The 19,164-nt window shown below is 40.2% G+C and overlaps 1 protein-coding gene across 4 annotated transcripts in view; it reads left to right on the forward strand.

The window, feature by feature from the left end:
* THSD4 (thrombospondin type 1 domain containing 4) overlaps positions 1-17,905 on the forward strand; it is a 190,709-nt gene extending 172,804 nt beyond the window's left edge. For all 4 annotated transcript variants that reach the window (XM_030955315.1, XM_030955316.1, XM_030955317.1 and 1 more), the window contains 4 exons: positions 6,652-6,825; positions 9,004-9,183; positions 11,057-11,201; positions 12,019-17,905. In XM_030955315.1, coding sequence (XP_030811175.1) covers positions 6,652-6,825; positions 9,004-9,183; positions 11,057-11,201; positions 12,019-12,161 — 642 coding nt within the window. In that variant the 3' untranslated portion in view covers positions 12,162-17,905. The remainder of the gene's footprint in view (positions 1-6,651; positions 6,826-9,003; positions 9,184-11,056; positions 11,202-12,018) is intronic.
* The last annotated feature ends 1,259 nt before the right edge of the window (positions 17,906-19,164 follow it).

Below are 19,164 nucleotides of genomic sequence, written 5' to 3' on the forward strand. Positions count from 1 at the left end.
TTTGATAAACAGGTATCAGAGTCCATTGAGTGTATGTTACACAAACAAGGTGTGTGGCCACCATGTGTGCTCTGGAAAGGAAGGGAGGAAAAGCAGTTCATCTTTGGGAAAGAAGCACTTCTTTTCTGAAAAGTGTATACTCTTGTTCCTTGTAGGGGAAGTAGGTATAAACAGCATCTATTGATACTCCCAGGCTCAGTCTTGAGAGAAACAGAAATTTTTACCCACTTGAATGGAAAAGATTACAGGTTAAAAGTCTGTAGTAGCAAAGTGAGACTGATAGGTCTTACTTTGTCTGTGCCTCTTTGCATTTATTGCTCTATCTTGAGCATAAATAAGATAATTAACTTAAGTTTCATGGCTTTGACTTGTATATGATCTTTAACCTCTTTTGCCTATAGAGAGTCTAGACAAACTTTTGTGATATTTTTATGTGCATTTGTAGAAAGATTGCTTCCTGTCTCATAATTCTCTAAAGATGTCATCCTGCATTAAAGCAGCAGAGTTCCACCAAACAGCGTCCATTAATCAGTAGAGTAAATCTGGTGAACCTTACTGAACTTAGCAACAAAATGGGATTGATGGGAGCAGATGAGATTCTTGCAAACATTTCACATGACTGATTCTTTGACAGCTCTAATTGCTGGAAAGTTTATTTCTCCTATGGGTCAGGAGCGGGAAACAGCATTCTCCTGATTTACAGCAATGGGAGACTCACCAATGTTTCCTTCCAGCTAACTGGAGCATTTCCCTCCTGCATTTTTGTTTATTCCTCATTGCCATCTCCTCTGTTCATTTGTTTCTCATTTTATGTTTAGAGCCTACTTAGAAAGGAAGCCAAAATACAAACAATTCTTAGATGTTAATGAGATTCTGCGGCCAAAATAAAATCTTGGGAAGAAAGGAAAAATGCTGCACATCAGGGAACATAATCAAAACAAACCAAACACATGCTCTGGATTTCACTCTTCATTAAAAGGAGTAACAGCAATGCTTCTGTAATATTGTCCTGCAAGAGAACTGTAGTAAAAGGAGAACTTCATAAAAATCAATGCGTTATTCCTCTCAATTCCCAACATTGCCTAAAAGGTTCAAGTGTGTTTGTTGACCAGTCAAATCTGGAACTACCAATGAGTATTGTAGCTTACACTCTTCTTTCACTGCTTTTTATTTAAATCTGGATGCTTCACTTAAAAATCTGAATCATGGGAAAAAAAAGAAAAACCACTATTAAGCTTGTGCAAGAGTTAATTATTTTTTATTATTACTCTTTATTTGTTTTAGTATAAAATAAAAACAAGATAAAATACCTGTTTTCATTGATTTCATGTATGATTTATATGGAAATAGAAGGTTTGCGTTCTTTATATATGAATATGTAATTCACTTGATATTTGCAATGAAACATACAGCCAGGAGGGTTTGATAGAAGGCAGGCCAAGGTCTACAGAGATTTGTGTTTCCTTGTGACCTGCCTTGCTTTGCCCCAGTTCAGCCCCTGAAGCCTGCCTGGCTGTACCTGTGGCCCAGTGTCACAAGGAGGGTGGCAGGCAGGGTCCAGGCTGTCAGGCAAGATCAGTGATGAGGCAGGGGCAAGGTCAAGCTCAGTGTCAGAGCAGGGGCAGAGCCCAGGGTCAGACTCAGCCCAGCCACCCTGGGGCAGGTCTGTGGCAATGGGGCAGAGCCCAGGGGCAGGGCCAGGCTCAGGCTGGTGGGAGTCCCAGCGGGAGGGACCATGGAAGGGCAGGCTGTAGCTGGGTAAAGGCACCTCTCTGAGGAAACTTGGGCAAGGACTGATGGAGCAGGGGTTAAAGGGAGTGCTGGGCCTTGGGCAGGGTGTGCCTGGGGCCAGGTGAGGCTGGGCAGGGCCCCTTCAGTGTGCTGGTGCACTCGGGCCCTGGTAGTGCTGGCAGCTCTGCAGGGAGGGGCATGGTGTGAGCTAGAGCACAGAGGTGCCTTCCCTGCTGCTGATCACTGAGGGGACATTGGTTTGGGATCACTGAGGGGACATTGGTGCTGCTGATCACTGAGGGGACATTGGTGCTGACATGAGGGGACTTTCTGATCACTGAGGGATGGTCTGATCACTAGATGTTTGATCACTGAGGGGACATTGGTGCTGATCACTGAGGGGACGTTGGTGCTGATCACTGAGGGGACGTGGTGCTGCTGATCACTGAGGGGACGTTGGTGCTGGGCTTGGAGGGTGCCATGGAGCTGCTGTGCTGATCCAGCACCTGCTGCGTGCATAGGTAGGTGCACTCTGAAGGGAAACAATTCCAATCTGGCTATCAGAAAATGTTTTGACAGTGCATAAAGATGTTTCTCCCTTTGCTCCCTTTCTTTTTTTTTTTTTTTTGTTTGTTTGTTTGTTTGGTAAGAAATCAAGGCAGCTCTCAGCAGGTTTATGTCCTTTGAAAATCTGTCCCAGTCTGCTGTGGCAGAAGTGATCTTCTGAAATACAATTCTGGGTGTATTATTGGAAAAACAAAGGTTATATAATCTGTCTAAAACCCCTTCTGAAATGGATTTTCTCAGAGTAGGTCAAATAATGCTAAGGAGTTTTGTAAATGTATTTGAAGCATAGATCTTTATTTTTCTGCAGTAACATCAGGCAGATGACTGTAAAAGCCTGTGCTATCTTGTGGGAGATAATTAAGGTGATGAAGGTTAAAAGTGTGGTAAACAGAAATCCTGCACAAATGGGGGTGTTTTACTCAAACTCAGTTGGTTGTTATTTAAGACTTTAATTAAGGCTAGCAGCGGTGCTGAGGCCTGTGTGAAAGCTCTCGGGAGGCCCAGGAGAATTCCTGCTGCCACTCCTGTGCTCTGCTGCCCCATGTGAGTGCAGTGAGTAGGGCTGGCACGTTAGTGAAGGGGAACTGGCACTGCTAAAAGGGATTTTCTTGCTCTACCCTTGTCTTGTAGCTGTGACAGAAATTTAGGCTTCCACTCACAATTTTCCAAGTTTGCAGGAATTTGCCTTATTTTCCTGGACTGCTGCTCAGTTGCTTTCCGACAAGTATCAGAGCCCTGAATGAGGGGTTTTATTTTTAGTTTTTAATGGGTATGGAAAGCTTCTGAAATTGAACTCATGAGGGAAGGACCTCAGGAAGAGGAAAAATGGCAGACTCCTTAAAACACAGACGGAGGTTTCTGAGGAATTTGTGCCAATTACAACAAGACTGTGAAACAAAATATCTTTAATAATAGAACCAGAATAAAGTTGCAGCTTGTGAAAGTTCCTCATGTTTCACAATGTTAGGTTATGGCAGTTACTGTGTATTAATGCAACAAATCAATGGCACCGAACTGAAAGTAATGGGTGTGTCAGTTGTGAAAAACAAGGGAAAAGATTCATTATCCTACTCCCTACACCCTGCCTTGGACCTTAGAAATCCATGATTTTCACAGAGAAGATTTTTTGCTGAAAAGGAGATAAAAACATGAAAAAACAAATGCATAATGTGAAACATTCAGGTTTAAGTTTGCTTTGTAAATCCTTAGAGGGTAGTTAATCTGTAGTAAAATCTTGCAGCAGAGAGTGGAACAACCCTATACCTTCCCATTTGGTATTTCCTCTGTTATTTGATATGCAAGCCTAGTTCATAACATAATCATTTAAAACAGAAGACTAGGGAGATTTTCTGGATGACTTTACAGACTAAATTTGTTCCCAGCTCTCGTTTGAAAAGCAGAAAAACAAACTAGATTGTCAAATGAAAATTAGTTATCAATAAGAAAAGTATTTGCAGAGTATATGCATAAGTTCTCTCTGCTTAATGTAATTGGACACACTTGGAATGGGAACAGCCACAGAACTGATTTCTGTAGGTTTGAGTGGGAGCCAGGGTGTGGGGCTCAGCTCACCTGTGAGTGGCCTGTCTGAAATGGGTGTAGTTTAGTTGTAGTTTGTGTGAACAGGAAAATGTTCACTGCTGGCACAATTTACATTATTCTTGTAGTTTGAAGAAATTACCCGTTTACCTGGTAAGGTAAAGGCCTCCTTAGCCATGACATTGGTTTGCTGAGGAGGTGAATCTGTTTTACATATCTGCTTGAAGGTGGAAAATTTTGTGTGCACCACCAACAGAAAAGGTTCATTATGTTACTTCTAGGCATCATTAAGAGATGCTTATTTACTTGATGTTGCAGATGGAGGAAGAAACCTGAATTTCTAGTCTCTCAAAAATTGTACTTTGTTAGAAAAATTGCTTCTAAAGAATGAATCACTTCTTCAGTTCTCTAGGTATTCCATTTCAGTAAAGCTTTGCTATTCTATTTGAACATCTTGTGGAAGAAATCAACTTGCTGATAGGAAAAGTGGTTTTCTATTCTGTATCAGTTGACATAAGTGTAACATGATTACATATTTCACACAAGTAACCAGTGTTCCTCCCTGCAAGTGAGCAAAGAGCAGTTTGCTACCAGTGGCATTTTCAGTCCCTGGGCTCTCTCAGGAAGATGAGTGACTGTGTTGGTTGGTCCTGTTGGTAATAGTGGTGTTGTCATGGCATCTGCTGTTCTGTGGGTGAACTATTGGAAGTGAACCCTGACACTGTTACAAATGGCAGCTAAATCAAGTTAATGGTCAACTTTGTGTCTCATTATCAGTTTTTTGACTCAGTCAGTAAAATTTTTTAAATGTTCTAATGCAGATTTATATTCATTCACAAGTAATGTGGTGCTCGTTGTGGAAGTAATACACAGTTTCTCCTAATTACATTGTATGTTAAAAATAAAATCTGAAGTAGCAATCAAATGCATCTTTTTCAGTCATACATGACATATTTATTTGTGGGTTTCTTTGCATGTGAAATATAATTGCTTGTTTAAATTCCATTGTATACATATCTTTCAGTAAGCTGCACATAGGTTTTTCTTCTTTGTTAATGGTCTATGCACAGAATGCTAAATGCATTTAAAGAGAAAACAAAAGGGAAGATCAAGAATAATTAAGCAACAAAGGAATGGTCCAACACGAGACTTTATTTCCTTGGCATGTTTCTGTTTTTTAAATGTCAGTAGTTTGATGCTGCTTAGGACAGTGAAATACCAGATACTTTCCTGCTTCAGTAGATGAAAGAACAAACTCTAAGGGCATAAATGGAATTTATCCTGTGATTTGTGAATGACATGCATACTGTCTCTGAATAAGTGACATAAAAATCAGTATATCACTATTTAGTAAGAACTTTTGGAATTTAGCAGTGTAACTTTCAGAATAGTGAGCATTAGTTACTGGAAAGTCATATCATTAAAAAGCAACATTGAATGGGCATAAGCTTCTATGGCTACCTCTCCTAAAACAAATTTAAAACTTTCAGTTGAAACAGGCTGGGCAATAACTTTTGGTAGTTACAGTTATTTACTGAGGACTTACCTGAATCTTTTGAAATGACCTGTCAAAGTAATTTCTATTCTTCTACTTCACTGTGCTGTCACACTCTGTCAGTTTGTTATATGGAAGAGTTCCAGGATGTGCTGTGCAGTCACTTTATTCCCAGTGCCACAGCCCTCAGAGTTTTCCTGGCCTTGTCCTTTCAGCCAGTGTAAGATCCACCTGGCTGACAGCTTGACTGCTTGGAGGAGAAACCCGGAGAGCAAAACAAAGGCTGAAATAGGACTGCTGTCCTATTTTTATTGAAATCACCCATTCTCAGAGCTACTAATTAGTGTGAAAAAAGATGAATAAAATGAAAACTGGAAGAATTTATGGACAGGAAGAAGAAAGGAAAGTGAGAAAGCTAACAAAAAGCTGTAAACCAAGAGATTTCTTTCTTAGCTAATCCTTTCATTTTTGACTGTAAAGACAGGTACTACTTGTAGTGTTTTCAGAAGTATGAAACTAAGACAATTTGCTACAGCTGGATTACAAGTAAAAATAATTGACTTTGAATAAATGAATGAATGAACTTCCATGACTGTCATTGTCATTTCCTGTGCTGTAAGAGCCTAAATGAGGGATGTGGAACTCCAGGCAGCTCTTCAAAATGCAGTTTATTACATCCAAGACATTACAGCAGTCCAGGGTGGTGGGTGACAGAGCCTGTGTCTACAGCTGTCAACTCCAGCTGCAGGCAGGCCTGGAGACCCTTTGGTTTTGGTTACAATGCATTTTATACTTTTCTTCACTGAGCATCTTAATACAGTAGAACCAATCTATACCTTAACTTTTATCTATAGCCCATCATAACAACTATAATTACCATATTCATGTTACTGTTCTCCAATCACTAAAAGTTAGTACATCACAATTTAAGCTAGAAGAGGTTTTTCAGTTTTCTTGCAGTGGAAAATTCTGAGACCTTTTTTCTACTTGCAACATTTGCTGACTTGTTTGCCTGTGCTATCTTTCTGCTTGGTAAAAACATCTCCTTGTTTGAGGTGGGTTTATCCTTTGCTCTAAGCCATAAAAACCCTTCTAACTAACCCTTCTACCCTTTGCCTCCTTGGTTAGCCAGTAAGACTGGCTCAGCAATTATTTTCTTCTACATCAAAATTTGCTTCCATCTCTATTCCCTCTTCAGATTCTACAGTTAAGAATCTTTTTGCTAAGCACACATATCTGTGAGACTTTCTTGTCAAACTTCCATCCTTCCCAACACTGCAGTCTGAGGGCTCACAGTGCCCCTGTTGTGTCTCTCGCAGTGCTCGGCAGAGTGCGGGGACGGGATCCGCACACGCTCCGTGCTCTGCATGACCAACCACGTCAGCAGCCTGCCCCTGGAGGGCTGCGGCAACAACAGACCCGCGGAAACAACGCCCTGTAACAACGGGCCCTGCGCTGGCAAGGTGGAGTGGTTTGCTGGGGGCTGGACACAGGTAAGCCAGGCACCAAATCTAACATTTCTGTTGCTTTTCTGCTGGTATTTCACTTCTAAACTTGTATTTCAATGCAATAAAGATATGTGCCATAAGGTATTTCTTCATCTCTCCAGAGTATTTTTTTGTATTTTACAGTATCTAAATACTCTAGATACCAAATATGTCTATATATATCAAATATATCTATTTGGTATCTAGAGTGTTTTTCTCTACAGTATTATTTGGTATTTTTCCCTGTATTTTACTGAGTTGATGTTCAATACTTTTCGGCATCTGCTGAGTTTTTTTACTTCGATGAAAAGAAAAAAAATTGTTTTTCTTCTCCTCTCTATCTTCATTTTTTGTTTTTCACCTACTGACCCAGTGTATTTATGAAAAGAATGGTGACAGAATTCTGCACAGCATGTTCAGGTAAACACTAAAGCAATGGATTTGAAGTTCTTACAGTACAGCCTTTGTGATCATGCATAAATGCAGGGAGATACATACCTATACATATGGATGCATATGACATTTCCAAAAGATAAAGAAGGCAGAAAGCAATGGCTAAATCCAAAAGTTAGCTTTGGTATTGTTGTACTGAAAGTCATTACAATGGCCAAAAGAACAAATTTTGGTTAGTGGCCTCTATACTGATGATACTCTGTCCTCAAAGTAAATTCTTCCCTTCATCCACATGTAGCAGCCCTTGTTCCAAATGAACATTTCTTCTGCCAGGTACAAAGGCATTTCAGAAGCTGTTAACTCATGCCCAGGCATTTGTGTCCCTTTGTGTGGGCTCTGGCATTGCCTGGAGAGCCTTTGGGACTGCTTGGTTAACTCATTGCACTGTACATCCCACAGTCCTTCCAGGAGATAAAGAGCTGGAAGTTAAATTGGTACAGCTGAGGGGGAGATTACAGGGCTACTGCTATGCTAATGCTTTCAAGTGCAAGTAATAATTATCGTGTATAAGAATATGTATAACAATAATAACAAATTCAGATTTAAAAAATCTTTATCTGCAGTTCTAATAACAGATGAAATCCAGGACTTGTTACTCAGACTGCTCCAGACAGTGAACAGGAACTCTGTACCCATTTTTGCTGTGCTGGAAAGGTGTTCAGTTCAGAGCATCCTGACTATTCTTTTAATTCACCTTTTTTCTTTGCATGGAATTGAATTATTTGATGCACACAATCAAAGTCTTTACTGATCTGAAGACTGTGTCTGACAACATCAATTCTAGTGGCCAAGTCCTGGCTGGTCTATCTGGTTTTTAATAGCAACATGAGAGCAGTCAGTAGGGCAGAGCAGTGAGGAGCACTGAGGGCTGGCCTTCCCCTGCCAGAGCTAAGGTGGGGTGTTCAGGTGGTGCCTTTAGGAGGAACCATGGAATGAGATGTTTTGTGTTAAAGAACGTGCAGTTACTCTACTTCCTGTAGAATTTATTCAGATGCATTTATCTTAAGGTTATTCATTCAGCTCAAGAGTTTTGTGGAAATCTGGTAAAGGGATTGTAAATTCTACCTAAAATATAAAGAAAATCCCCAATGTTAGGAATGTTTAATTGATTTAGGCTGGAAAAAGCCTTCTGAAAATCGTAGTCCTTTATGCAACCTAGAAACCAGTATGTTGCTGTAATAATCTTCTAAAAACCTTTTTACAAGTGCCAGAAACAGTATTGTGTGTGTACTTAACCTTTAAATGGGCAGTAGGAATCCAAGTGAGTCAAATTCACTTTTCAGAACTGGAACCAACACTACATCACATAGATACTTGCAAACATGAAAATAACACCCTGGCAGATCAAGGCATTTTCTAAAAACAGCACAGAATGTGAGGCTTTGTAAAGCTGCAAAACTGTGCTTTAACCTTATAACCCTCCAAAGTTCAATGCAGCACATAGGATCCTGCTTCAGCAAGAAACAGTAACTCTGCTTATGGAGAAAGTGAGTTATGCTTCTCTGTTGATTGGGAAAATAAATACCAGTTTCTTCAATAGCTACAGGTAAAACTACACTTTGAGATTTTTCCAGAACTACACTTAGAGTCATATGTCTTCTTCATGAAGATAATTAGAAATGTTTTGAGTCCATGGTAGCATGTGATGTAGAGAAATGTTACTCTATAGATAAGTTGAAGGACATGAGGAGCATAACAGATTGTCCCACTTGTTTTTGTTCCCTGATACAGTGCTCTACTGAATGTGGTAGTGGAACTCAGCAGAGAGAAGTAATTTGTGTTAGGAAAACTGAAGGTAATTTTGAAGTTTTGAACCCCTATGAATGTTCATATTTGGAAAAACCTCCCAGCCAGCAGTCCTGCTACCTCAAACCATGTGGATCTAAGTGGTTTCATACAGAATGGAGCACAGTAAGTCTGTCATGTTTTCCTGTATCTGTACTTTGTTTGACACATCTTTTTCTGTTTATATTGAAAGAGAACACTATTTGCATACAACCACCCATCATGAAATTGATTTAACTTTGCACAGGAATGGTAAATAAAAAGAAAGCATACTCTTTGCCTGGTGGAACATAGAAAATTCAGGAAGTATCTTGACCAGAAAGAGACACTGCACAGTTGTCTTTCTATCATTGATGTCTTCTTCATAGAATCTTCCTGTGTTATAAAGTTGGTTTGGCCCTTACAGTGAGACAGTGTGGTATCCTTAGAAGTTCCTTTTAGATCTCTAGTTTCATTAAAATTAAGGAGTATTTAAAAAAGAATGAGGGATGTATTCATTTCTTAGAGTCAGTTTTACCGTAATATTTTACTGTAAACTCTTCACTGTAATACTTAGAACTTCACTGGGAGAAAATGTGTTGTATCTTCAGTTTCCCCTGGAAGTGGACCAGCTACATTCACCACTTGCCACAAAACACTTCAATTTCATCTGTAATTTCCTATATCTGACATAGTTTATTGGCTTTCTACCCCCAAAAAAACCCAACATTTTTGTCCTAAATGAAAATCAGGGAGTCCATTGTCATCTTAGAATGAGATGACACCATATTGAATGCAGTAACTTGGACCTTTGTTGAGCCATAGCTCAGATTGCCACTGGCAGCTCTGCAATGTGGATGCAGCTCAGAATGGTTTGTGTGAAGTGTGAAGTGAGTCTTCGTTCCATTCTAAGTGCTTAAGATCTCTGCAGACCTGAAGTCCTTATGGCTGGATGTGGAATAATTTCAGTGTTCTATACAGGCATGTAACAGGAGTAACTCTAGAAAAATCCATGTTCTGTTACTATTGCACATGGCTGCCCTTTCAAATGTGGGTAAAGATTGTACTTAAAGATGAAAAAACACTTAAAAATATAATATTGAGACTACTTTGGTTAGTTTTTTACAATATATGACTTTATGATCATGATAAGTTGTTTATGCAGTGTTAGGAAAAGAAATAATTATGCCAAAAAAGTCAGAAAGTAAACATTCTTACTAGTTTTGGGCTATTAAGGTTTTAATCATAAATGACCCAAGTTTAATTAAGTTTTTGAGCATTAGGTCAAACTGGACAGTGAGCCAAATCTCAAAGACCTCACTCAGGCAAAATCCTTGGCCAGTGGGGATTTACTTCAGTATGGGCAGAAATGTGTAATAATTGGCTTTAAAAGTACCATAACAAGCAAGTACAAAAGTCTCTGGCTTCATAACAGACCCTGAAGGAGCACAGAAATATTTCCTTTAGAAATTCAAAGAAACTTACAATGGTTAGTAAAATCATTGTGCTGCAGAAGTGAAAAATAATTGAGTGCTAGGAAAAAAAGGTAATTAAAATTATTCTTGCTTGTATGTAAATGGCAAAAGGGAGAGGTGGAGGGCAGGGCAGTCAAGTAAAAAAGTTCAGTACAGTTAAGTTCTTAAAGCAGGAAATGTGAGCACTATGGAAAGAGGAGATTTGGGAGATACATATAAATTAGCAGAGAGCAACCAGGCTAATTAAAGAAGCAGATGCTAAGTAATAAATTCAGAAAGGGAACTGTTCTAGCTTGATTTCAGTGGCACAGCATCCATTATGTTTATTTGTCTGCTTGTTGCTCCTGTGGTCAAAAATGTTGGGGAATCTTGAAAGACACTTTACCTGCATATTAAGGGCTTCCTAGGTAGAAAATAAAAACCAGTAGGGTGAAGTTGATAAAAGGCTGCAGTGATACCTGGCTCTGGCATCAGGGTTCCCTTGTTTACTTTCTGTAGTGACACATCTCCTATGGCCTTCATGAGCTTCAGTTTAATTGTTTCAGTGTTCCAAGTCCTGCGAAGGAGGGTTTCGGCTGCGCGAGGTGCGGTGCCTGTCGGATGACATGGCAGCCAGTTCTCAGTGTGACCCACAGCTCAAACCTGAAGAGAAGGAACCCTGTAACACACAGGATTGTGTCCCTGAAATAGGTAAGGCAGAGGAAACTTCTGTATAACTGTGGAACTCCATCTAGTGGAGAAGTTATTTTATAGAGTTTAATAGTATATTTTCTTTATTGAGTTCAGGGTTTTATTTTTACACAAAATACAGCTCTTTTCTGTGATTTAAAAGTAGATTTCCAATGAAAATGTTTTCCTTGTAATGTGTAAGAAACTGGCTTATTCTTGAAGTTGCTGAGAATGTGAGAGATCTGCTTCTGTGAAAATGGTACATACAGGGTATTTTTCTGCAGCCTCCTTGCATTCTCCAAGGTTTCTCTTGGAAGAGTATTTAAAACAAACAAAGAAAAGGATCATTATATACTGCTTTTGGAAACAGGTTCTATATGAACCAACAAAATTGAACTTAGGTATTAAATGCAATGAAGCAATTTCCTTTTGTATATAGTAAATACAGGGATGCACTTAATTTGCATTGGAATTAGTAATTCATCTCATACAGATTTGAATTTTATAGTAATGAGAACGGCTAGGAAGAGAAAGATGCAAGAATTTAGAGACAGTTTTAGCTCTGAATGTTCTCCAACAACTTTCAGTTGAGAATTATTCAACATACTTTAAGGTAACAACATTAAAAACCCGGGAAAATGGGGATAGCTATATTTCTTCTATGCTTTATGTATCTTTATATGAAATCCTAAATAATCTGATTTATTTGCTTAGATAACCTGTTTTAACCTGACAATGAACGTTTAAATACAGGTTTTACATGGTAAAAGGAAGAGAACTGATTATTTGTTGCTCTAGTACAGTTTTCTTTAGTTTCTCTCTTCCTTTCTCTGCACAGATGAGAACTGCAAGGATAAATACTACAACTGCAACGTGGTGGTTCAGGCCCGGCTCTGTGTGTACACCTACTACAAATCAGCCTGCTGTGCCTCCTGCAGCCGCGTGGCAAACAGACAGCCAGGCTTCCTGGGCCGCAGATAACACACCCTGCCCTGCTCACTGCGCCTCTGGCACTCTGCACATGGAGCCTGGGCAGTGCTGCTGCTTAGACTGCAGCACTTGGAGCTTCTTAGAGATGGGGTTTATATTGCTGAGTGCATCGAGACTTTGGTTAAATCTCACACCCTTTCAGTTATTGTGCAGTTATCTTTTTTAGGATGTTTGTTGTAAAATCATGATTTTTTTTAAAGCATTCATTTTTAATGATACTATTATTTGCACCTGCTCATCAGATACTTATTTAAGGAACATACTGGCCTTAAGATTGTGAAATTAATGAGAACTAAAATCAATTGCAGGCAATTACTGGAGATAATTGACCAGTATGCATGCAGCTGCTCCATTATTTCCTGAGTGCTTACTTGGTATTTTGGACTGCCTTAAGTTAGAGGACTAAATCAATGAAACATGCATGAGAAAAAATGACTTCCCAAAGAACCAGACTCTTGAAAAGCATTTATCATCAGTTTCCTAGCACTCTAACATTTATTTTTAACTACTTCAGTCCATTCATAATAAATCAGAGTCACTGTTAAGGTCTCTCAGTTGTCCTTTTAAGTGATGTCCTGTCCTTAGGCAGCAAATATATACACACTTGACTGCCAGAAGGTGCCTTTATATTTAATTCATAAACTCGTGAAGACACACTTTTTATAATTTTGTATGGATTTTAAAATCCATTCCCTACCAGAGTGACACTAGTGTCTAACTCTTTAACAGCTGCAGCTGTCAGTGAGTCAGGTTAACCAGAAAGGTGAAGAGCCTTTGCTGGTATAAAAAGTTATTGTTTCCATTGGTGAGGTCTCTTTTCTGTAGGGGACTTATTTCAGAACTGGGATCTTGCCTAATTCTTGTCTCTGCACTATTGTTTAACAACTGCCAAACCAAAGTACTTTGTTCAGACCTAGTCTGGAGATGTCACCAGTTTCTGAAACAGCCACCAAAGGAGAGAGGCCTGTGTGCCTTAGAGCAGTCTGTTACTCCTGGTATCAGGCAGCAGTATGGGTCTGATAGCTGAGTATCTGTACAGAGGGGATCTTAGCTATTGGCATTTTCAGGTTTTGATCAGTTATTACAACATACTTGTCTTTCTTTGCTCAGTGCTTCATTGTGCAGATCTATTCATACCACTCATTTTCTGTTACTTAAGAATGGCTGCAGACTTAGAGCTGATTTTAAGTGGTGATTTTTCATTTCTGCAATTACTGTCCTAAGCCTTGAGACTTGCTAAAGGCAAATAGTATACTATGCAGTGCAGATGAGGTTTTGCATTATCTGCTTGTTCTCTAGCCTTTATTTGAGAGGTCTTTCAAATGTGTAAATAAGGCTATGGGGAAAAAATAAACACCTCTGCTTATTCAGCTGTTTATTACAGCATATTGCTTGTAAATTAGTGATGCCCATCTATGCATCTGTTCCTGAAGTGCCTGATGTCTGAGTTGCAAAGCAGCTGTAATAATCTATGTTCAGTCAATCCCAGAGGTGTGGTTAAGGTATCCTGCCACTGATGCAGAGCCATGTTTGAGCCTCATTGTGTATCCTTTTGTTCTTGCTGCTTTGGTGGAGAGGAACTCTGGGAGGCAAAGGTTGGTGGGTGTGAAAGCAGGCACATCAGTTTATGTGCTGGGAGCCACAGGAAGGTGGAATTCCTGTAGTCTAAAAGCTGCCTTGCATTGAGATTGACTTCTGAATGTTTTGATTTGGTCACTCTTGAAAAATATATTTTTGACATGATGAACTACTACTGTTTGGCTACATGAAATGAAGAAGTGTTTCCCCTAAAATTTGGAGGTACTCTTTGTGACTATAAATTGTTGTATGTCAGCCAAAAATGTCATTGGCTGTTTCTGTACACTTTGACTTGGGCTTTTTCACTGTAAATAATAGACATAAAGTTGTTAGAAATTCTAATTAGGAAACTTCAAGTTCATGAATCTTTCACAGCCCTCCTGTTTCCTTGTATTACAAAGATTTATCCACAAAGATAACTTAAAGATTTGTTATCATATTATGTTCCTTAGATTCTTGACCAAAGAATGATGTGGATGAAGTGCAGTGTAAACAGCTCTGGAATCCATTACTTCTGAATACAGATTTTCATCTCTGTATCTCATTGCAGCAAATCTTGACATACATTATATAATTTTTGCTATTATCTCTTTCATCCCAAGGAACTGTTTCCTGTCAGCTTGAGGGAAATACCTGTTCCATAAAAAGGCTTCCTGGAAACCCCAAGGCAAATGAGATGCAGAGGGAATCTGGTTTGCAGTCACAGAACAAATTCTTCTTACACATGCTTTGGCTGTGAGACCATCAGTGACTCAGCACATAGATAGACTCCCCTATTTTATAAAATCTGTTCTTTTGCTCTGGAACATATGGCCATTAGATTATTTTACAAAGATGATCATCTTGTAGGCTCTGTTAAGCTGCCACTAATGGAAACAGTGTTTGTGAGAGCTGTCAAGGAATATATACATACACATAGCAGTATAGCCCTGTATTACATCTAAAGTATGCAGCTTTGTGAATTGAATGCAGTGAGCTATGATTATGCAAACTGTACTTTATTTTTAAGTAAAGAGACATTTTTCAGATGTATCAGATTAAAAAGAAAAAACAGTTTTACTTAATTAAATATCTAATGGTAAGTAAATATTAATGGGAAGAAAAGTACCAGAATGCTGCTGAACCTAATCATTTATCTCTCTTCTCATGTGTCAGCATTATTAAAATAGTTGTTCCTGCAAAATGAACTAATGAGCCCTTCTCATCAGCACTTTGATATACTAACATTGTCTGTACAAGTGCCATGCTAAGATTTCCCCATCTCACAAAGCATGATTTTGAAATTGTGCCTATAGCAAGTGTTTGTTCTAATAGAGCAGTGCCCCAACTTAGGATGATGCCTGCAGAGGATTTGACTTTATTTTCTCTAAGTCAAAGGTGGCCTTAATGAATGTAGTAGACACAGAGTAGATGTGAAACAAGTAAGAAATTATGCATGTTATCAATTGCAAATATCATTTATGCACACTTCTGATTTTTAATGTTTCAATTTCTTTTTCTGACAATTTAACAGTCAAAAAAATGCAGAATGGTGGAAAAAAATGCTTCCTTGCCTTCAAGATGCTTTATGCAATCCAGGAAGACCAGAGTAAGTTAGATACTTCATTGAAAGAGTCCAGCTGCTTATGGGGTAAAATCTGCATTGAACTTCCATGTCTTACACACATGCAGCTGGCCAAAATCACCTTCATCCAGAGCAGGCCCTGTGTCTCAAAGCACTTTCCATTTGGAATGGAGGATTCCTGGTGCAGTTGTTTATCAACTTACCAAGGGCTTGTCAGGGTTTGCTAGTTCCTGTGCAATGTCATCTTCAAGCATATGGAGGTGGAATTCCTTGTGTACACCAAAAGCCCACCAAATGTGAGAGACTGAATTCATGGAGTCCTCCCTTCCTCTCCCAGAGGGTGGTGTAAAAGTGTGAGGGTTGCTTCTGTGGGAATGACCCTGTGGATATGACCTGTGGCCAGCTGTGAGACAGTCAGTGTTTGCTTTGGTGTCTGTGACCTTCAGGCCCAGGGCTCTGAGCAGGGCAGGGCTGGTTAGGAGGCAGGGCTGGTCAGGAGGCAGGGCTGGGCTGGTCAGGAGGCAGAGCAGGGCTGGGAAGTGCCCCTGGCTGTGCTGCAGGCGTGCCAGCCTTGCAGCCCACCCCTGCTGGATGGCCACAGGCTCACTGCAGGACCACCTCAGAGTCCCTGCACAGGGGAACTACTGTCTTCCTCATTACACACATAAACATCCTACTTTTTCCCAGTACTTCAGCAAATGGAGAACTTTGTGTATGAGTCAAGCAGTGTTTAGTGTTGTTGCTTGGATCCCAGTGTTATGGCAATGTGGTGCAGTCTTGTGTCAGTCATACAGTCTGTAGTCCTGGCCAGTGCCAGTGGTCATCACTGAGGGAGGAAGGAGGGAGGTGCTCAAACAGCCTATGGCTCATAGGGCTTGTACAGGAGGCTTGGCCTCCTCTCTTTATAACATGTACCAGTGTAAGTAGTAAAATGTGCCTTTTAGGGCTTTGTTTTTTCCCATCCTCGTCCTGACCTATCTCCATTTTACACCAACACCAATGCTTCTCCTCTCCTTCTTATCTCACTTTCATCCCTTTGTCCTTTGGATGACAATATTAAATTACTGAATATCCAGGACTGGCCTTTGGTTTATAAGAATCTGTGTTAGAAATAAGCCCAGCTGTTAAGAGAGCTGGATTTTTGCCAGCCCCTGGATTTTTGTGTCTGTGCATAGCCATGTTGGCTAGTTTAAAATGCATAGTAGTAAAGGACATTCTGAATTAATTCCTGTGCAGCGAACCTGTGGTTGCACAGCTGTTGAAGTCTGTGGTGGCCCTTTATTCTCATAGGTAATATCTATTGCACAGAAATAGTTAGAGTCCTCACCAAGGAAAAGCCATGTGTTTACCTGGTTTTCTTGAGACTTAGTGTCTCTGACTTCCTCAGAGCTGTTCTGTGTATTGGGCAGATAATTCATGTGCATGCCTGGAATTGGAACAAAAACCATGAAATTTTGAACATGAAAGTAAACTTCATTTATTTCTAAACTTACAGAATGTTTGTGGGAGATTAAGTTGGGCATTGTTTAGAAAACAGAGTAAAATAATTACTTCTATATCAGAAATGAAAAATCATCCACTCGACATTTTCAATATATTTTAAAGCAAACTTGTAATCACTATGATGTTTCACTGTGGGCAAAATTTAGACTGGGTAAAGCGAGAAAATTTCATTTCAGACAATTCATAGCAGACCTGAATTTGGTTCTTTACTTCTCACCTTTTAATAACCAGGAGTTCTGAGGAGCAAGAGTCCCCAGTTTTCTATATCCCATGTACTGTAGTTGGATACAGTAAGTACCATCATACCTGGAGAGGAGGGGAGCTTAATTCTGATGGATCATTGACCTTTCAGCACATCATTGCTGCTGACCTGTTTTTCCACACTGTGTTTGGGTCTCTTGAGACCAGCGGCCTTGGCAGGGTTGGGTACATACGAGCTTGTGAAGTCCCATCATAGTCACTCAGGATCTACAGAGAGGATCAGGAAGGACAGGAGACAAAAGAAACCCTAACTTTTTTTTAATATGTATAAAATTGTCTATTTGACCCTCATAATTGATATTGGCAGAAGGATATACTTTATTATAACTTATTTTGTTGTTATTTGTAAATACAAGATGTCTATGGGAAATATGTAATTCTGAGCTGTGTCTATGGAACAAGCCACTGCACCAAAATGTTTCAAATATTTAGAATAGGCAGATTTTTTTATTAAAAGGGACCTAATATGTATTTATTTACATATACCATTCAAATTTTGTCCATATTTTTCATTATACTAACCCATCTTTTTAGGGAATTTTATAGCACAGGTATTACATATATATTTTTGTATATATGTCATACTGTAAATCCATAATACAAATTTCTAAACTTTCTGATTAGCCAGTTCCTTGAGTGAATTAAAGGGGGAGAGCATAAGCAAATTGCTTTCTGACTCGTTCAGGAATATATATCCGTGGCAATGTACCTGAACCAGAACTGTACAGCATCCTTTTCATATTGTATACATTTTCTCTTTGATGAAAAAATGTTAACTATTTTTGTTTATGACTAATTTATTTTTTATTATTGTGGAAAATAAAATAACTCAAGATGAATTTACGTGACATGTTTGGGTTTTTTGGTTGATTTGAACTTGAGTTTGGTGAGAATGACTTCTTTGATCTCGGCAGCTTCCAGCGCCTGCGCTGTTCCCGAGGAGCGGCAGGGGCAGCAGTGCGCGCACGGCCGCCAGGGGGCGCCGTGAGGAGGAGCCGTGAGGGGGGCGCCGTGAGGGGGGCGCCGTGAGGGGGAGCCACGAGGGGAGAGCCGTGAGGAGAGAGCCGTGAGGGGAGAGCCGTGAGGGGGGCGCCGTGAGGGGGAGCCACGAGGGGAGAGCCGTGAGGAGAGAGCCGTGAGGGGGAGCCACGAGGGGAGAGCCGTGAGGGGGGCGCCTTCCCGCCGGGCTCTGAGGGGACGGGACTGACCGCACCTGGGCCGACCCGGGCCGGGCTGGCAGCGTGCTATCCTCGCTGTGTCTCACGGTGTCCCCGCGGTGTCCTCGCTGTATCCTCACGATGTCCCCTCGTTCGGGAGCAGATCAGCGAACGCGGGCCTGGCCCGAGCCGCATTCTGCTCCTCAAGGGCACCGTGTGTGGGGAAGCAGAGCCCGTGTCCCTCTGTGGGGACACAGAGGCCGGGGGGGGGGGGGGAAGAGCGGTGTTGCTTGGGTATTGTTGGTGTTTTGGTTTTTAAAGTAGAACTTGAGGTATTAAGCTATACAATTACAAAATTATACAATAATAAATGCCTTGCTCTTCCTCCAGCTGTTCTTTACATTTAAAATAAAGCTTCAGTGTAAAATTAGGAGCCCTGTAGCAGCTGCAGTACTTCCCTGTGGTGATTTGTCCGAGCCCTCAAGCCTGACGGTCCTGAGGATTCCACATCACCAGGTGATGCTGCTTTCAGGGTCCTTGCTTTCTCTGATACCTGCAGAGTTGACCTCTAAGGTAAGTACAGAGGCTGTAGGCAAAGTTGAAAGAGTTGTGTGCAACCCTGCACTAAGCAGTTGTAGGTCAGTGCAAATGCTCGTCTTTAATGCCTGTCTCCATACCCTATTTCCATGTTAAGTTTTAATTTGTTGGTTCAGAAATGGTTCTTACACAAACCATTTTACATAGTTATTGCTAGCCACAGTCTTAAAAGGAAATGGAAACTATTACAGAGATTTTATTGGTGAGGTAAAATTCAAATAATTGCTCTTAAATGAACCCAAAAACTTGATTTTGGTTCTCCGCTGATGCAAGTTCCAATAAGGAACAAATATAGAAAAGGCAGCACTGATCTCCTGTCCTATTTTCTGGTGTA

The sequence above is a fragment of the Camarhynchus parvulus genome, chromosome 10 (genome assembly GCF_901933205.1).
Source record: "Camarhynchus parvulus chromosome 10, STF_HiC, whole genome shotgun sequence".
In the NCBI taxonomy this organism is placed as follows: domain Eukaryota; kingdom Metazoa; phylum Chordata; class Aves; order Passeriformes; family Thraupidae; genus Camarhynchus; species Camarhynchus parvulus.